Source organism: Littorina saxatilis, linkage group LG5, assembly GCF_037325665.1.
Source record: "Littorina saxatilis isolate snail1 linkage group LG5, US_GU_Lsax_2.0, whole genome shotgun sequence".
Classification (NCBI taxonomy): Eukaryota; Metazoa; Mollusca; class Gastropoda; order Littorinimorpha; family Littorinidae; genus Littorina; species Littorina saxatilis.
The window spans coordinates 41890627-41911584 of record NC_090249.1 but is presented as its reverse complement, the minus strand read 5'-3'; the positions used below and the strand labels follow the sequence as shown (position 1 = coordinate 41911584).

At 42.8% G+C, this 20958-nt stretch overlaps 1 protein-coding gene across 1 annotated transcript; it reads right to left on the bottom strand.

Annotated features, from left to right (window-relative positions):
- Positions 1–733: 733 nt before the first annotated feature.
- On the bottom strand, positions 734–20810 carry LOC138967168 (endoplasmic reticulum metallopeptidase 1-like). Its single transcript, XM_070339678.1, has 14 exons — positions 20256–20810; positions 17701–17828; positions 12707–12812; positions 11234–11380; positions 10243–10335; positions 9598–9807; positions 8741–8964; positions 7133–7310; positions 6178–6365; positions 5425–5577; positions 4601–4806; positions 3579–3691; positions 2836–3029; positions 734–1988 (listed from the first exon to the last, which is right to left on the bottom strand). The coding sequence occupies exons 1-14, from the start codon at positions 20803–20805 to the stop codon at positions 1818–1820; spliced, it is 2661 nt and encodes an 886-aa protein (XP_070195779.1). The 5' UTR covers positions 20806–20810; the 3' UTR covers positions 734–1817.
- Positions 20811–20958: the final 148 nt, after the last annotated feature.

Sequence of the window (20958 nt, the reverse complement as noted above, 5' to 3'; positions counted from 1 at the left end):
GGATATCATTCCCAGGAACTCTCATGTCAAATTTCATAAAGATCGGTCCAGTAGTTTGGTCTGAATCGCTCTAAACACACACACGCACAGACACACACACACATATACACCACGACCCTCGTCTCGATTCCCCCTCTATGTTAAAACATTTAGTCAAAACTTGACTAAATGTAAAAACACCCACGTAAGACGATACACAAGAACACAGAAACTGACGGTGATGCAATCACCCATGCATCTACCTACACACACACTCTCTCTCTCTCGAACAAAAAACACCTTCATCTTTTACGCACGAACACACGCACAAACCCCTCCCAAAACCTACCCACACACACAAATGCATGGGTGTTACTGGGAAAAATAAAAAAACCTGAAAGGCAGGGGTCCAAAATGCTCAAGTTTGAAAGAAAGTTTCTGGACACCGACGAAACCAAATCATAATAAGCAAGATGGCGGCAAATCCAAGGGAGCGAACCGAGAAAGCACGCGAACCGGTGTCAAAAGTCGGATCGGAACCGCTGCTCGTTATTTCAACTTAGCGAAACGAAGCTTTTTCTTTTCTTTTTTTTTGTTGAAAACCCGGAAAACCGGAATTTCCGGCTTCAAATTTTTTCAAAAACCGGAAATCCGGCAAAAGCCGGAAGAGTAACACCCATGAAAATGCCCCAACCCTTCCCAAAACCTACCCACTCCTTCCCACACACACACACCCATCTCCCCCCCCCCCTCCCCACACCAACACGGTTCTCATCACAAAACATCCTCACCACCATCAAAGCCTACAATCCACAATGCTCAGAACTGGTAGACGTCAAGTGTTAACGACCAGGCCGTGGGGGTGGTCCATGCAGGGAGCTGTTTCATGAAATCCTTCATTGCCTCAGTGTAGTGGTACTCCCGCCTCCACACCTCCCTCAACCCCCCACCTCCCCCCCCCCCCCCACAAGGTTCTCATTACACAACATCCTCAACACTATCAAACCCTTACAATCCACGATGATCGGAACTGGTAGACGTCAAATGTTGATGACCAGGCTGTGGCGGTGGTCAAGGCAGGGAGCTGTTCCATAAGTCCTTCATTGCCGCTGTGTAGTGATACTTCCACACACACACCTCCCTCATCCACCCCCCCCACCAAACACACACACCCACAAGGTTCTCATCACATAACATCCTCCATAACATCCTCACCACCATCAAACCCTACAATCCGCAATGCGCAATGCTCAGAACTGGTAGACGTCAAGTGTTGACGACCAAGCCGTTGCAGTGGTCCAGGCAGGGAGTTGTTTCACGAAATCCTTCATTGCCTCTGTGTAGTGATACTCCCACACACACACCTCCCTCACCCCACCATCCCCCCCCCCCCCCCCACAAGGTTCTCATTACATAACATCCTCAAGATCATCAGACCCTACAATCCACACTGATCAAAACTGGTAGACGTCAAGTGTTGAGGACCAGGCCATTGCAGTGGTTCAGGCAGGGAGCTGTTCCATGAAATCCTTCATTGCCTCTGTGTAGTGATACTTACACATACATACCTCCCTCAACCCCCCTCCCCACACACACCCACATTGCATAACATCCTCACCACCATCAGACCCTACAATCCACACTGATCAAAACTGGTAGACGTCAAGTGTTGAGGACCAGGCCATTGCAGTGGTTCAGGCAGGGAGCTGTTCCATGAAATCCTTCATTGCTGCGGTGTAATGATACTTACACATACATACCTCCCTCAACCCCCCTCCCCACACACACCCACATTGCATAACATCCTCACCACCATCAAACCCTACAATCCACACTGATCAGAACTGGTAGACGTCCAGTGTTGACGACCAGCCCGTGGGGGTGGTCCAGGCAGGGAGCTGTTTCACGAAATCCTTCATTGCCTCTGTGTAGTGATACTTCCCGTGCATGTAATGGCCAGCAAAAGATATGTCCACCAGTGCCGCGTCCTTGTCTAAGGTGGGAGGAGTCTGCAAAAAAAAAAAAGAAAAGGGAATAAAGTTTGGTTAACTTGCAAATGATTTGAAACCGTAAGTGTATGCTGAAGAAAAGTCTAACAGGGAGGTTATTTTCCTAGCTGTGTGTATGTGTGTCTCTGAGTGTTTGTGTGTATCTGCGGGTGTACTTACATGTGTCGATTTGTGTGTGTGTCTATGTCTGTCTGCTTTTTTTTTCCTCAGTAGTGAGTGTAAAGAAAACCCTTCTTGATTAAAGTAAAAGTACCCAAGATCATAGGCAGCTTCAGAATTTACCTGGAAATAGAGAGAAGGAGAAAGAAAGGAACACTGTCACTGAGTGATACTAAGAGAAAAAATACAGGGAGTGGTATAGTACAGTAGGTAAGACGATACATTTTCAAAGAATGGCAAAGCACAAAAAGGAAATTCGAAAGTAACAGACAGGCAGCCCCCCCACCCCCCCCCCCCCCCCCCCCATCCCAAAAACATTAACACACTACGTTCATGTGTTAATGACAAAACACATGTGAGAGGGTGAAGCAGTTGTCCCCCTTTCACAGCAACTGTTCGGCAAAGTTGTCTGCTGGCTTTGAGCTGAAATTCGTTAGCATATATAAATGTTCTATGGCTGCTGGTTAGACTTCACCTTTGGATTTTAGAGACCTGTTTGTGATAGGGTCTGACTGCTGTTTTGTCCTGGTATGGTCTTGCAAACTTTTGAGTTCTAAATAGCAGTTTTTTAGCGCTAGTAATTTAGCCCAATTTCACACGCTTTGCCATCGAAGGTAATTTAAGTGGTTCATGAGTTTCATGCACTTGCTTAAACACAAAGAAACAAAATTCAATAAAACCAACATACGTATAAGTCAATGTGGAAACTCCAGGGCTTGCTGGGCTTCCGGCCATAAGCATAGTACACAAAGTGCGTGTCCCTGTCTCCGTCATCCAGTGCGGGCAGTGTGTTGATGACCACTGGCTCGTAATGACCAAAAGACCAGCTGACGATGTGGCTAACGGGAAGTGCAGATATAAACACTGTCATGTGGTCAGGCCCTGCGCAAAACAAGTCGCACAAATACACTTATTTGTGAGACTTTACACAAGGGAAAACATCAAATCTGTGTGTGTTTGGACCTTATATTGGAAAGACATCAAATCTTTGTGTTTGGATCTTACACTGGATAAAAATCAAATCTTTCCTACAGTGGTGAGAGAGTCTATGGATAAAAAGTAGATTCTTACTTCTAGTAGTGTAGAGTCATCATAAGCCTCAGAGAGAAACTCGTAACTATCATTAGAATAAGAACTGGCACTTCTGCTATGAACGCCTACATATTATGTCTTCTCTGCATTGCATACCAATGAAAAAAATATTTTAAAAAAAATATTTAAAAAAACAGTTAAACTACATGAACTTTAACAGAGAAAAAAACCAGTTATATAATGTACTACATGTACTTTCACAGAGAAACAAAACAGTTATACAATGTACTACATGTACTTTCACAGAGAGCACAACACCAACCCTTGATGTGCACTTCTGTCTTATTTTCCTTAAACCTCAACTCCAGAAAAAAGGTACGAAAAGAATCATCAGATCACCTGTCAGTTCAAATTGCAGTCTGCGAACATCATCTGAGATCTGAGAGGTCTTCACCAGCCTAGTTTCCAGTCTCGGTACAGACAAAGGAGGGGCTGGTAAATCCCAGGTTTTCCTGGAAATACACAGATCCTGCAATGAACTTGAGTAAGTTGCTCTAATACTCAAGGCCATGGTCATAACAAGAAGCAGAATCTGCGCAGTCATCAACCGTGTCTTGGAGAATGAACAACCTGATACACAGTGAAGCCCATCTTTTGAGACCCACCCCTCTCTTCTTCTTCTTCTTCTGCGTTCGTGGGCTGAAACTCCCACGTACACTCGTGTTTTTTGCACGAGTGGAATTTTACGTGTATGACCGTTTTTTACCCCGCCATTTAGGCAGCCATACGCCGCTTTCGGAGGAAGCATGCTGGGTATTTTCGTGTTTCTATAACCCACCGAACTCTGACATGGATTACAGGATCTTTTTTGTGCGCACTTGGTCTTGTGCTTGCGTGTACACACGGGGGTGTTTGGACACTGAGGAGAGTCTGCACACAAAGTTGACTCTGAGAAATAAATCTCTCGCCGAACGTGGGGACGAACTCACGCTGACAGCGGCCAACTGGATACAAATCCAGCGCGCTACCGACTGAGCTACATCCCCGCCCCCACCCCTCTCAATTTCAACAACCCTCCCTTTTAAGACCTTGCTTTTTCAGGTTTTGTATTTGAAATGTCTGTCAATTTACCTCCATTATTAGACATCCACCTTTTAACTCATTGTCTCCCAGGTACGGATATATCCGTACCCACTCATATGGCTCTATATGACCAGGTACGGATATATCCGCTCAGACTGTTAGCTTCAGTCGCTTCCTGTAACGTCCATCTAACGCCTGCATTCCAGCGTGTTGATACACAGTTACTACACAGTTACAACAATTCTGAGTGACCTCCTGCAGCACAGCTGGTCTTGGAAAAAAAACCTTGGTCAACATAGGTGGGGTAGAAAATGCTAAGACACTGAACTTGTACTCACCTAGCATCTATACGAGCGAGAACAGGATACAAGTAGGGTCGACCGCAGTACAGGCCCTCGCATTCCACTATCTTTGCATCACGGAACAGGTGGGGAGCTTCTTTCTGAAGATACGACACCCCAACGTGGTCAAAGGGCTTCAACCAGATTGAGGAGTCCCGCTTGGTCACCTCCCCGGTGCGAGAGTGGAACTGTCTGTCCGAATGCTGAAAAATAACATGAAAAGAATACACAAACACGGCAACGAACGCAAGTACGCATGCACACCAACACAAACATAGCAAAATGCAGTGAAAGTCACACACCCCTGTAATAAAAGACACTGCAAGTAATGTTAGTAAGGTCCAGGGCCGGACCTAAGTAGGTTGAGGGGGGGGGGGGGGGGGGGGGGGGGGTTCCCAATTGTGATAGGGGTACATAAGTTGAGGGTGCAAAGGGGGGTCCAGGGGCATGGCCCACTGAAACATTTTTGAAATCTAGATTAAAATATGAGTAATCTGGCACATACTGGGAGTATTTGTCATGTTTATTTTTTTAGATGTATATATAAATATATATATTTTTTTTACCCTTTGTCAGGCCAGAGGGGGGTTTCCGGGCAACAGGAAACCCCCCCTGGATCCGGCCCTGAGGACATACTTTTGTACAAACCAGTGCCACACACAAGTCAAACACTTACTGGACACAAGAAACGTGCATCCTAAGTAAACACATCTTTTTTTTTTACCAAATACATGTACATTCAGTATTTCATATATTTTCACATAGCGAAGTCATACGAAAACAAGATCAGCATATTCAAAACATGATCATCTTCCACTCACCACAAACAGGATTCGTTGCTTGGAGGGAGCGTCCCCAAAAGAGAAGGGAAATCCTAAAGGGGTGAAGATGATGGCCAGTACCCCCACTAGAGTCACCACAAGTAAGCCTTTCACCACCTTGCTCATCTTTTCAGTTAGGTACACCAGGCCCACCTGAAATCATCATAGAACTATCAGGTAACACCGGTCACATGTCCTGTTGTCATCATACATGCACCTGTCAGGTAGCACCAGTCACACCTGTAATCAGCATACATCTGTTAGATAACACCTGTCACACCTGCAGACCTGCCAACCCTTGTGAAACCTCCAGTGTAGCAATTTATATTTTGGGGGAATTTTCAGCTTAGCAATTGGTGTTGAAGTGTAGCATTTTCTAAAATGTATTCCACATCCCCATTTATGCCATATTGCACAAGAACAACCATTTTTAATAAAATGTAATGAGATTGCAGGAACATAAAATTCCCATTGCAGAATACCTGCAGTGCCACTTTTTTTATGACCCATTTTGTGACCGCTACACAGAGTGAGAAGAAGAAATGCAGTACCAGGGCTTACAAAAATGAAGGAACTGTTGAATGCTTGTGATGTTTTGTGTAAGCGTAGCAAGGTTTAGCTTGGCGTAGCAGGGTAGCAAATGCTCTTAAAACGTAGCATGCTACGCTGAAAGCACAACGGTAGTATCTAACTTTTCCCCACAGAATAAAATAAACCTCAAAGGGCGTGTTGGTTTTGGCAAAAGAAACTGACCTGGAAGGGGATCACCATGACAACAGGGAGCATGGTCATGACAGCGACAGCAATGTCGGGTCGTTCCTCTGTGCCCACTCTGCCCATGATGGGGATGAAGAAAGTCAGCAGGGTGAAACCCATGTAGGTGATGTACACCTGTGGTATCAGCGTCCCCGCCACTGTCACGGCAGAGTACACCTTCATGTCTGTGGAGAGATTAGACAATATGGAGTTTATTGTGCACCGAGGCCTCTCTAATAACAGCCAGAGCACCTCAAAATAAAGTACAACTTCTGTTGCCTATCTGCTTATTCTTCTGCATTCGTGAGCTACAACTTCCATGTACACTCATAGGCACAAGTGGGCTTTTACCGGTATGGCCGGTTTTTTTACCACCATTTAGGCAGTCATAAGTCTAATTCAAGGGGAAATATGCTGGGTGTTCTCATGTTTCTATAACCCACCACATTTTGACATGGATTGCAGGATCTTTTTTGTGGTACTTGGTCTTTTGCTTGCATGTACACACAAAGGCAATTAAGGCTCTAGCAGGTCTGCACATAAGTTAACCTGGGAGATTGGAATTATCTCCATCCTTAACCCACCAGGTGCAGCTGGAACTCGAACCCCGAACCTTGCATACGGATGGCCTATGCCCTCACCATTAGGCTATTTATCCATCTACACCTTTGCCTATTAAACCATGAAAGTATACCTGTTATGAACAGGCACTTTCAACACAGAGACAGTTTGGCTACTACTAAGGCTGATTTTTATCCCCCACTGTTATCAGTCAACAATTAAGCAAATAAATACATGTGCCCTTCGTCAAAAAGAATTCCTAGCCCAAATAGGATTTATCAGGAACCTCCAGACCCACCAGACTTGCCATACAAGCTAATCCTTAGTTTTAGTCATCTTTGACAATGAAGGACAAACAGCAGACAAATAAATGAGGAAAGGATAATCTTACCCTTCATAGGCAGACCGGCCACACGGGCCACGAAGTGTGCCAGCAGCGGGCCGCACACAAACATGAGTGGAGCGTACGCAGACATGATTCCACGCCAGGTCAGTACCCCCACCACCACTGACCACAGCAACAAGTTGGCCTCAAAGTACAGGTCTGCCACCTCAATGCCTCTCCATGTCTGTGAACATAAAACACACAGCTGATAAAGCTGAATTAGGGACTGGGTGGCCGAGTGGTAACGCACTTGCGCTCGGAAGCGAGAGGTTGCGTGTTCAGGCCTGGGTCAGGCCGCAATTTTCTCCCCCCTTTCCTAACCTAGGTGGTGGGTTCAAGTGCTAGTCTTTCGGATGAGACGAAAAACCGAGGTCCCTTCGTGTACACTACATTGGGGTGTGCACGTTAAAGATCCCACGATTGACAAAAGGGTCTTTCCTGGCAAAATTGTACAGGCATAGATAAAAATGTCCATCAAATACCCGTGGGACTTGGAATAAAGTAAAAAAATTCCATCTCACACGGCATTAAGTCTCAGGAAACACGAATACACGCATGCAGGGAAAAAAAAAATATGGGTAGCGCCGTATGTATGGCAGCTCGCTTTCCCCGGGGAGAAAGCAGCCCGAATTTCCATGAGGGTAACCTCACTGGACTGTAAATCTTATCCAATCCAATCCATGTACAGTGGGACCTCCAAGCTGACCCTCCAAAAAATCTAGGAAAATCAGGTCTCACAAGAGTGGGGGTCTCAAAATTGAGCTTAATTTGTGACCCTCCACCACGAAATGAGTCGCATGTCACCTCGCGCGGTTCTGCGCTAGGCTTGATATAAGTCCGGAGAGTGTATGATAGCAGCGTGAGGGTCACCTTAGTCACAGGCTTATAACTCAAACAGTTTTCGCTCTTTTCTAAAACGGTTTTCACCACTGGATAGAGCATAAAAAACGCTTTAGGAAAATGTAAAAATATGAAAATCATGCAAAGGTGACATGCGACTCATTCCGTGGTGGAGGGTCACATTTACTGATGTGAGGGGGGAGGGCATAAAAGGAGGGTTCCACTTCATATGAAAGTGCTATTATGCAGAAGTTGATTGAGCCCTATCAGTACCACTGATGAAACTTTTAACAATCTTGATGCACGTGTTACACAGCCCTGTTTTACTGACAGAATTGTTGTTTGCAAAGAATTTAACCCATTAGTGGTATATACCAGTTTTTGTGTGAAAATATCAAAAAGCAAATTGTCAATTGGTCAGTCCTACCTGTTTTGATTGCATTTGGCTGTCTCATTAACATGAAGCTACTGTGTTGTCTGTACAACTAAGCTTTTTAGATTATTTACTTTGACAAAGCGACTGTTTTTTTGTTTGATGCATGAACTGTACTCCTCCTGCCTTTGGTCAATAACCGTTTATAAAATACCTAGCACAAAAACTGCACCTTATTTATATATTTTTGGGTTGGATGCATATACTCCTCTTGCCTTTGTCAATAACGCTTATCAAATACCTAGCACAATAACTGCACCTTAAAAATAGAGAAGCTTTCAGATTAGGACATTTTGCTCAATAGCGAGAGTAAACAGTCGCTCAAAAGACAGTACACTCACAGAGAAAAAGGAGTTCTTTAACCAGACATGGAACGCCAAGGCTGCCGCCACAGAGGGACACACGTAAAGCCACAAGACGTTGGTGTCATGCGTAAAGTAGGACATGTCACGACCGATGACAGTCATGAACATCCCCATGACGACAGCTGTGCCAAGCAGAATGACCCAAGTGGCAGCAACTGCACCCACAGCGGCCAGTTGGTACATCAGCCAGGTTTTGGTGTCTGCAATAAATGGGACAAAGCATTCACAGAATGATAAGGGTTTTGTGTTTCTCTCTTCTAAATGGGTCTGCAGCCAGAGAAGTTATTATGTCATAATAGTTTTGCTCAAGCCCTCCCCCTCCCCCCTCTCTCTCTCTTTTGCTCTTTTTTTGCATGCACACACACACACACACACACACACACACACACACACACACACACACACACACACAGAGACACAGACACACAAACACAGAGACACACACACACACACAGACACACACACACACACTCAGACACACACACACACTTACACACACACACACACTTACACACACACACACACACTTACACACACACACAACACACAACCACACACACACACAACACACACAACCACACACTAAAATAAAACTTAAAAAAGAAAGTAAATGAGCCAGTCTGGCTCTCCCCAGGAATGGAATGGAGGGTTCGATCAACATGATGACCCTACAATACTAAGTTTCCACCAATCATTTCCTTCAAATATCAAACTGTAATAGAGTGAAATAAGCACTCAGCTTGTTGTACGCTAGTGAGCAAGAGTTATGCAGACCCAATCTTTTAGCACCTGCAGCAATGAGACAATTTATCCATCATCATTATCATGTTTACCATGCGAGTTGTTGACAGCTTTTTGCAGAGTCATGATGAATACACAAGCCACGACAGCCCAGTTGAGAATGACAGCAAGCCGCTGAGGGTAAGCCACCACGAAGAAACCCAGGAAGTCAAAGAAGACGAGGGTGCCATGGCGATAGTTGCCGGGGTCAACTAAGTAAGGGCTGGCCACAAGAGACTTCACAAGCGCCAGAATGTTGTCACCTAAAGAAGACATCAAGTGTAAACTTGCGTTGCAGTGATAAAGAACACAGGCTTCACAAGTCAAGTATCCCCCCCCTCCCCCCCTTTCCACAGCACTGTCATTAAAATATTTCCCACAATTTGTTGTTGCTGTTGTTTTACTGCTGATGTTGTTGTTGTTGTTAAAAATATCAGACATGACTTTATTAAACTGTACAGATAAGAAAGAATTGTACATGTATGCAAACCAAACCATTTACAGTAATATAAGTCCATTGTATTTGTACAACCACTACTACTAATGAAAGCTTATAGAGCATGAACCACAGCATAAGTCTGTGCTCTCCAGCCTGTAGAACACTAAACTACAAATAACAGCTAGTGATGCATTCTTTCAATCTACTAGCCAAAGTGATCAAGACAGTTTTCAGGAAGGAAAACATGATAACTACTGACCTGTGCGCTGCATACAACCAGGTTCCACAAAGTGAGGTAAATCATTGGGTGTGTGGTACACATAGCCGTTACGGATGTGAGCAAGGTCTAGGCCTGCAGACAGAGATGACCCAAGTGAAAGAGTAAAACGAACACATTGACGAATCTCAAATAACAACTTAGCATCGCAGTTAGTTAAATGCAATGGTACATATGAAAAGTCTGTCTGTTTTCATTCTTCGCCGTTGCTTGCTCAACTTTTTTCTTCTTTTCTGGACATTAAAATCTGTATGTTAAAGGCAGAATCTGAGCAGATCGATGAAGCTTCTGTGTTGCAATTTAGAACTGACCATGGGGGACGAACAAAAATTGGTGAGATATTGTCAGTGAATATACATGTGATCTATAAAAGTACAACTCTGAGTTGTTGGTGGTTTTTTTTTTATTAGTAGTATACTATAACACAAACTGCTTTGGATTTATTACAGTGGTGTATGTACCTGCAATGAAAGAACACCTTTGGGACCAGCCAAATGTGTCCCTACATAACAGGTGGCCTGTCATGACAGATATACTTTTGTAAATATAATAAGCAAAGAAACTAGACAAGGTGTCATCAGAAGGGCCTGACATTACAGGTACCACTGTACAAAGTATTGCAGTCTTTTTTTCTTCTTTGCAAAGCTACCTGCAGAGTTTAAATAGCAAAACAGTGGAATCCCCCCTTTTAAGACCCCCCAATTTAAGATTTCCTTCTGTTTAAGACCTTCCCTTTTCAGATTTTCTGTTCATTACCTCTGTAAATTTGCCTCAATTTTAAGACCAGACTCTCTCTTTTTTAAGACCTAATTTTCTCAGATTTGTGGAGGTCTATTTGGGGGGGGGGGGGGGGGTTTCCATTGTATTATGACTAGCTGCTCATCCTAAAATCATTCTACTACAAAAAGAAGTTAAAAACAGTTCTAAGTTTCTGCATCCCCCTTTCATTTGCCACACTAATACACCAGCCTACCTGGAATTTTCCCGTAGTCTCGGAAAATTCTAAAGTCAGTGTCCGACGGCACTAAGCCTAGCTGGAAGATCTCCTGCCCAATGACGCTTGAGTGTGGATAGGGTGCGGAGGCAATGTACGTCTCTATCAACCACGGGTGATCAGGACCTGAAGCAAAAAGATGATAAAAATCCTATTTCATTCATCACAAAAAGTCTTCTTTTTCTTCTTCTGCGTTCATGGGCTAAAACTCCCGTGTACACTCATGTCTTTGCACAAGTGCGTTTTAAGGTGTATGAACGTTTTTACCCAGCCATATAGGCAGCCATACGCTGCTTTTGGGGGAATCATGCTGGGTATTTTCGTGTTTCTATGACCCGCCGAACTCAGTAATGGATAACAAGATTTTTTAAAGTGATAAAGTGTTCAATCTAGAGTCATTCTATAAAATGTCCCTATACCTAAGCTTTTCACAGAAATACAACAATACCTTTTACATGTCCGAAGAAAATGATAAGCAAGTATTTTATACTAAAATATGTACAAAGAAGTCGCTTTAAATTAGCATTAGAACTGTGCAATGTTAAGATAAAATTAGAGTCTATAAACAAATTAAGCTCATTTACACATCAAGCAATTTGAAATAAAAACATTTGCAACAAGCTTAATGTTTGTTCATCTTTGCACCAGAGATACTATAAAAGAGAGATTAATTCCATCGACCCTCAAAGACAGTGAAGCCATCTCCAACACCTAATAAATGGCGTGATTGGAAAAATGCCAGCAGTCCTCTCGGTCTGATAGAGCAGGTGTGACAAATTGAACATGCTGGAAGTATGTGATACCCGGCTGGCTTAGACCGCATTGTGTTTAAACTCCTTACATCACATTTTAAAGATTTGAACATCCTGCGGGTTGGCCAAAATGACAATTTCTGGATTTCGATTACATTGTTATGCCAAACAGAGTTAGCCACCTCTCTTATACAAATCTCTGGTGGCACTTGATTGAAGAGGAAACCAATATAAGTATCACCTACACCAACACAATGCTACTGTACGTTGCCAATCACACGTTTCACAGGTGTTTAATAAAGTTTTGGCCCCAGGGGGCTAAGAAACCACACAGCGACAAAATGAATCCAATATTAAACAGGCATGCAGATCTACTAACCACAAATCATCACAATGAGAAATGTCATGTAAAATCCATACAAAATACTTTTCAAATCTAAGCTAATGAAACAAATTTAAAATGAATTAAAAAAAACTGAACAAATCATTTCAATTTACCTACTGATTTACTATTCATTAAATTATAATACTTAAAAACTTTAGGGGTGGTGACAATAATAATTTCCTAACAAAATCTTCGGTTTACATTTAATTCTTTCATCTGAACAGTTAAACAAATAATGAAATTCGTCACCTATTTCTCCACAATTACAAAGCCCAGACATTCTATTTTCCTTTACAAAAAAATCAAATGCTATACCTGTCTGGAAGAGCAGCTCCCAGCCACCAGCCCCTGCTGACTCCAGGTTGACAAACGCCCGGATGGACGACGCCCACTTGTGTTGTGTGATGAATCCATGACTAGTCTATAACAAACAACAGACGAACAAAACTTTGTTAACAAAAGTTGTATCCCTTACAACTCTGGTTACTTTTTGGTAAAAAAAAAAAAAGAGAGAGAGAGACATAATATACATTTTCAAATGCCTCTGATAATACAGTCGGACCCGCTTATAAGGAGCTCGGTTTTAAGGAACCTCTTTCATAAGGAGAAAAAAAAATTTCCCCGAATTACATTGTTCTTTGTTATGACTTACGAAAACTCACTTAGAAGGAGCTCGGTTATACGATACCTCTCTTATTTGGAGTGAAAAATTAGGCCCCAAACCGGCCCTGAGTCCGGTTATAAGGAGTGCCGATAGCACCGGCTTCAAAGTCTGGGAGACTTTCTCCGCCCACACCCATCACTCGGAGAGAAACCGATGATGGTCTTGGTCACCAATCTGTTCACCTCAACTGTTGCGAGCTGGTTCTAGTGTGCTTGCAGCAGACCCAGCACAGCACAGATCCACTTCTGGAATCTTACGCTAAATGTGTCTCAAGACACACATTTTGTAGTCCTGGCATCCTGAAAGGCAGAGGCCCCAACCTACAGGTTTGCTTCCATACCAAAAACGCCTCCAGACACGGGAACTTGGGAGCAGAGGCAACAGCTCCGCTTGAACCTCAGAAACCAAATGTGCCTCCAGACACACATATCCCTTAGACGGCCGAGGCTGTGGCCTCTAAGGTTCTCTTGTACCAAATCGCCTCCTGACTCTGCATCAGATTGCTTGCGCTGGCATCTGCTTACATAGACCCACATTAAGTCACCACCGAGTGGTAGACACAGACGACATTTGGTAGCAATGACTGCCAGCTTCACGGTAATGCGTACCCCTAGCGCGGCTCTGCTTGGGTGGGAATGTTCTGAGCAAAACACTATGTGTTACTCCATACCCCCCGCCCTCCATGGAACTTCTTGACCCCAACATATTGGGTGGGGAGTTTGCCCAGTCGGTAGAGGCGCTGGCTTTAAAACCGGTTGTCACTTTCAGCGTGGGTTCAACCCCCAAGTTCGGCGCGGGATGTGTGTCCCAGAGTCAACTTTGTGTAGACTCTCCTCAGTGTCCGAACACCCCCGTGTGCACGCATGCGCACGATAAAGATCCCAGGGTCACAGCGAAAGCCTCAGGCCTTGGAAACATGAATACATGCATGCAAAAATATGAAGCCCGGGTGTCCGTTCGGTCAACAGCCAATAAAGTAACTATTTCAGCACTAACCCAAGACGACCCAACCCGGTCCCTAGCCCATTTCAGGTCTCCTCTAGCAGCCGGAAGTCAGCTGTCTACATCCCCCCCCCCCCCCCCCCCCCCCCCTGCATTTGTATTTTTAATTTTTATACAAAGCCGGGTTTTCCCATACATGTAACAAACATGCCCCTAATGGCTTTGCCGTGAGGGCGTAAAACTTACATTTTCTTCCACCGGCTTCAAACCGAAAGTAGGTCGAATTATTTCATCAATCCTGTTAGGGGAGAATTATCCGCCTTTGCTTTCGCGGAAACTTCCGTTCATCGCTAAATGCGCTACCTTCGATCTGGATGCAGAAGTGAAAATGTCTGAACAGAGAGGAAGAAATTACTGTTGTTCCATAGACATGAGCCTAAAGGGGCATTGATTTTTAATCCGCTGTGCGAGAGAAAGAGAAAGAGAGAGAGAGAGCGAGAGAGAGAGAGAGAGAGAGAGAGAGAGAGAGAGAGAGAGAGAGAGAGAGAGAGAGAGAGAGAGAGAGAGAGAGAGAGCGAGAGAGAGAGAGAGAGAGAAGAAGAAGAAGAAGAAGAATTGCTAATACTGACACCGAAAATGCAGAAGCCCGCTCAATATAAGGTAGTTGGGCTTGGGTTACTCCTTATATCCGAGAGCTCTGTTATAAGGAACCTCGGTTATAAGGAGTAAAAAAGTTGGTCCCCGAGCGCTCCTTATAAGCGGGCCTGACTGTATAATACTTATGCAATAAAAAGTCAAAAAGTCATATGAACAGTGCGTGTGTGTGTGTGTGTGTGGATAGCAGGGGGGGGGGTGTGGAGAGGAAGGTGTGTGGATAAGGATTATAAGCTGAGTACTTCTGTTTTTCTGTCAGTTCATCAAGTGCATGTGAGCCCATTTGCAGGCATATGCATGCATATTCTCACATATGTGCTTACAAGCATAAAAATGGCCAACTGCCTCTAGCAAACAAATTGAACACATTAATGCCAATGTAAAAGGGACAAAATGGTAATTTGCCCAAGGGTTTATCATGAGATTTTCTAGATACAGTAATAGGTAAAAAAAGTGTGACTCATCCAACTATGAAACAAGTCGCGTAAGGCGAAATTACAACATTTAGTCAAGCTGTCGAACTAACAGAATGAAACTGAACTCACTGCATTTTTACAGCAATAGCGTATACTCGTAGCATCGTCAGTCCACCGCTCGATGCAAAGGCAGTGAAATTGACAAGAAGAGCGGGGTAGTAGTTGCGCTGAGAAGGATAGCACGCTTTTCTTTATCTCTATTCTTTTTAACTTTCTGAGCGTGATTTTAATCCAAACTTATCACATCTATATGTTTTTGGAATCAGGAACCCACAAGGAATAAGATGAAATTGTTTTTAAATCGATTTCGGAAATTTTATTTTAATAATAATTTTTATATTTTTAATTTTCAGAGCTTGTTTTTAATCTGAATATAACATATTTATATGTTTTTGGAATCAGAAAATGATGAAGAATAAGATGAACGTAAATTTGGATCGTTTTAAAAACAAATTTTTTTTTTACAATTTTCAGATTTTTAATGACCAATGTCAGTAATTAATTTTTAAGCCACCAAGCTGAAATGCAATACCGAAGTCCGGCCTTCGTCGAAGATTGCTTGGCCAAAATTTCAATCAATTTGATTGAAAAAATGAGGGTGTGACAGTGCCGCCTCAACTTTTACAAAAAGACGGATATGACGTAATCAAAGGTATTTATCGACAAAAAGAAAAAAACGTCCGGGGATATCTTTCCCAGGAACTCTCATGTCAAATTTCATAAAGATCGGTCCAGTAGTTTGGTCTGAATCGCTCTACACACACACACGCACAGACACACACACGTCACCACGACCCTCGTCTCGATTCCCCCTCTACGTTAAAACATTTAGTCAAAACTTGACTAAATGTAAAAAAGACCACCTGATAAATTAAATCCTATCAAAAGAATACACCGCAGTTCAACTGAAAAAATATCATTTATACACAACAATGGTACCAGTGCAGAGACAATAAACACCCATGGAACTGGCCATATGTGTCCCTATATAGCAGGTGTCCTGTTATGACTTGCATACTTCAATCATATTTTTAGATTAAAGGGAATTATTTTTCTGACTTTTGGGGAAGAGATTAATTCTGGAGAATTTGTCGAATCAAAAGAATCTAGAGAATCCACTGTACCTTAATCTAGACGCAATTGGCATGATTTGCTTGAAAACGCACCACCACGTATGCAAATTACTTCAATCAAAGTGAGTGACTGTGACTGTGAGCTTCAAAGCGCTGCTTTTCTCCGTGCTGGAGACAAAATGTAGTCTGACAGCTTCTCTGGTTGCGTCCTTTATGACGTGGAACCCTAGTAACCAGCGTCACGTACCCAAAGAAAGGAAGTAACTCAGTGGAAGTAATCCAACCCAACCCTCAGTCAGAGTGCTCTTTCTTTGCCTATGTGAAGGCAATCATCTTGAGTGTTAGCAGTTTTCACAATGGAGAATCTTATGGTATAACTTTTTCTTTGGTGTTATATACCTGCACCTCTATTCTAATCTTGAGATAACTTACATTTTGAGCATGTTTGCCATTCATACATAATCTGCCATCAAAAGTTTGAAAAATTCAAGTCCTATTGAAGTGAAATCCTCAGGCTTGTACTTTACACAAAAGAACACTCAGTCATCTCAATGGCAAAAGTGTACTGTAGCTGATTATAACTAATCTTCTTAAAACTTTTTTCCTTGTGCACAGTACTGTGTAATAGTAAACAGATTGTAAGAAATCATTTCCTTCTCTTTCTTTCTTGGCACAAGTCATGCAGTATTAGCTGCAGATTTAACACAAAAGCGAATTCACTTGCAAATAGGATCAAGGTCATTAGCAAAGCGAACCAGTTCAAAGTTTCTGTATGCTTAAAGGCATGAATACTACCACTACTTATACTCTCTCTCTTTGTGTTAAAAAAGAAACTTTTATATAAAGGTTCTGACAAGAAATGATATTGAAGAAGGTGCAGTAATGGGCACAATAATCTTCTTTAAAGGAAATTGTGCGTTTTAAGCATTAAATAATGTGATCACGTCCAGTATTTTACAATGCTAGCTGCTTGCATTTTAATGTGCAGACTTTTTTCCTTTTTCAGTACAACATGGATGATTCAGTTATGGAGAGGGCAGCCTTTGGTTAAACATTTGCTCTTTGCGCATAACAAAGGATTTGAATTTTGCAAAACTGTAGGATGCAAGATGATTTCCAATAGTTTTAAAGGCAATGCTAAGACTCACAAAAATGATTAAGGCTAGATGTGTCCAAGAAACAAGCTCCCTTTATCACTTGGCAGCAAGAAAAGAGTTTTCTCTTAGTTTATTAGTATACATGTAGCAGCCAAAGAACACAACCACTTCAGTTTGTTGTTAGCTGCATGACAGTCACAAGAAACACAGTTTTCTTTCCATCAGATACACACAAACACCTCGATCTGCACACAAACGACCACACACACACACACACACACAGATAGACAGATAGACAGATAGACTGACAGGCAGACAGACAGACAGACAGACAGACAGACACACACACACACACACACACCACACATGACATTAACAGAATCTATGAACATTGAATGATTACTTGAAGAATATTTTCTTCAGCTCCATTGAAGAGGAAGATGATGTTGTGTGGCAGAGCTTCATCTTGCTTGGACAAAGCGTGTAGCACCTCAAGCATAACTGCACAGCTGACTGCATCGTCACTTGTTCCTATGAGCATACATAATTTGTAACATCACACCCACTCAGTGACTCACACATAAAATCTTTAAGAAGTTATAAGTACACCTGAATAATAAAGTTGCTATATCCTGTTCTGAGCCTGCGATAACAAATCAAAGCTGACTTTTTTTGGTAAAGTTCTGTATCAAACACATGCACATAAGTGCTGCATGAAATCAATATGTTACTGAAAAGGTTTGTATATTATGGCTGTGTAAGAACATGTATGTGCTGCAGTGGAATCACCTTTTTAGGACCTCAAAAAATCTGAGAAAACCAGGTCTCTTCTTCTGCGTTCGTGGGCTGAAACTCCCACGTGCACTCGTGGTTTGCACGAGTGGAATTTTACGTGTATGACCGTTTTTACCCCGCCATTTAGGCAGCCATACGCCGCTTTCGGAGGAAGCATGCTGGGTATTTTCGTGTTTCTATAACCCACCGAACTCTGACATGGATTACAGGATCTTTTTCGTGCGCACTTGGTCTTGTGCTTGCGTGTACACACGGGGGTGTTTGGACACCGAGGAGAGTCTGCACACAAAGTTGACTCTGAGAAATAAATCTCTCGCCGAACGTGGGGACGAACTCACGCTGACAGCGGCCAACTGGATACAAATCCAGCGCGCTACCGACTGAGCTACATCCCCACCCCCTACCAGGTCTTATACAGGAGGAAGTCTTACAATAGACAGGGTCCCCACTGGTTTTTAGAAACAAAATTCCATGACTTTTCCATGACTTTCCATGAGCCTCAATAACATTTTCCATGACTAGATCCACAGGTCGCCATTTCCGAACACGCAAACTTTTTACGTCTTGTCACTGCCAGTTTTGACACTGGCTTGCTTTGCACTGAATTTGAGTCAGTTTCTACGCAGTGTCTCTTCGACAAGCAGGTCAAGCACTTGCTACGCAGTCAGATTATCGGTAAATGTTTGCTGGTCCTGTCATTTCACTAAACTGGACCATAGGCGGAAGGTATCGTTCACAGGACCACTACTTTCATAGAAAGTCTTTCTATGAAAGTAGTGGTCCAGTGAACGATACCTTCCGCCTGTGACTGGACCAGCCACTGTTTGTATCCATCTGCACTTTCGTAAATTGCGTTTCGTAACCGTCACTGTGACTTGACGAACTGTCATTTTTTTCACCGGCGATACACAGTTCATTGCGAAGATCTTCCTTGGTAATTCGTTCCAATTCCGCATACTTTTTGTTGTCAAGAAACAACTCGAAAGAAAGTTTCAAACTCATCATCCGCCATCTTGCTTGTCGAAGCGCTAAAAAGTACTTTATCGATGCAAAAACAAAAGCAGAAAACTTCGACGAAACCGACTCAAATGCAGCGCAGACGACACGACGAGATAACGGAAGGAAGTGAGCCTCGCTTTGGCTAAAGTGCCGTTAAAAATACCGTTATACTCGTATGCAAATACGAACGAGAAGTTGGTCATACGAACAAGCCTTGTGCTGGCGACGCAAATCGCTGCTGGCTGGCAAAAGGGGGGGGGGGGGGGGGGGGGGGGGGGGGGGGGGGGGCGAAAATAGCCGCTGGCGTGCTAAAGGTAAAAAAAAATTTCTTTCTTATTTTTGTTAAATTCCATGACTTTCCATGACTTGAATTGAAATTCCATGACTTTCCAGGCCTGGAAAATTAAAAATCAAATTCCATGACTTTCCAGGTTTTCCATGACCTGTACGAACCCTGAATAGAGGTCATTTTACAGAGTTTATGAAGAGAATATCTCAGAAAGCATGCCTTATGAAAAAAAGGGGGACGGGTCTCTTAAATCAGGGGGAGGAAAAGGGGGGTTCTACTGTTCAATTAAACAAGCATTACACAGGTAATCTCCAGGATATATGATCTCCATAAAAAAAAACTTTCACATCTAATTTGTCTGTTTCTCATTTCTTGCAGTCCATGCTCAAAGATTGAATTTCAAGATCTGCTATACAAGCACTTGTACAATAAGGCCACACAAAAAAAAAGTCTGTTTACAGTAACATAGGCCAAAAAAATAGGGTCGGTAGGTCAGGATTTTTTTTTTATTTTAAAAAAACCCATATTTTTAAGTTATTTTGACCAACAAAACAAAACAAAAACAAATCTTTTTTTTCCCCCCTCAATGCCCCAAAAAAGTCTAGGGTCGAGCGAAAAAATAGGGTCGGTCGGGATACCGTAAACAGACTTTTTTTTTGTTGTGCCTAATATTGTACATATATATATATACATCAATTATTAGTTTACTTAGTGGGGACAAATACCGAAGGCCATGAAGCCCTTAAAACATCACATCAATTTCTTTTTACATTTTATTTTGGGGTAATTTATTTATAGATCTAATTAATTATAATGATGTTATGTCATTTATTTTTTATGTCGATCATAAAAAAGTTTCTGATCTATAGTCTTACCAGGACTATCAACAACACTGTCGTAGTGGCAGTTTACCAGCAAACTATGCGTCAGTTCCTTCGGCCCGATTCTGACCACGACGTTTTCCTGGTTCTCGTAGACACTGGGGTACGACCCAAGGCCGATGCTCTCAAAGTCCATGTTGAAGGTCCCGCTGACTATCTGAATGTCAGTTTCAAACGTGTGAACATTTTTAGCAGCAGACCTGATCTTGGCAATTTCTTCCACAATATACTGTGCAGATGCTTCCTGGCTGTCACTACCAGCAACTCTGGGTCCTAACTTCGTAATTTCATCCAAATGTTTTCGAGCTCTTGTCTCAACAAAGTCCGAGAGCTTTGCACTGCCAACGTCTGTCGGTTTGGGAAACTGTGCAAGACGGACGTGTACAAAGAGCCACACAAGTCCATAGACAGCAGCAAGTGATGCAAAGAGAAAAAATCCGTCGAGAAGCTTTGATTTTGGACTCTTCTCGAAACCCGAGTATTCACCACGAGGTTTGTTATTGGAGTGACCGTCGTTGTTTCGCTTTCTCAGTGTGGACTCCATTTCTGCAAGGGACAGAGGATCAGTCAGTAGGAGTTACTTCCCTTCGGTTATTGACTTCGGACCACGCGTGTTTCTTTCTGGCGAGATATTCTTTCGGCTAGAGAGTGTCTATGAAACGGTTTCATGGCTAGCTACGCAAGAATTAAACACCTA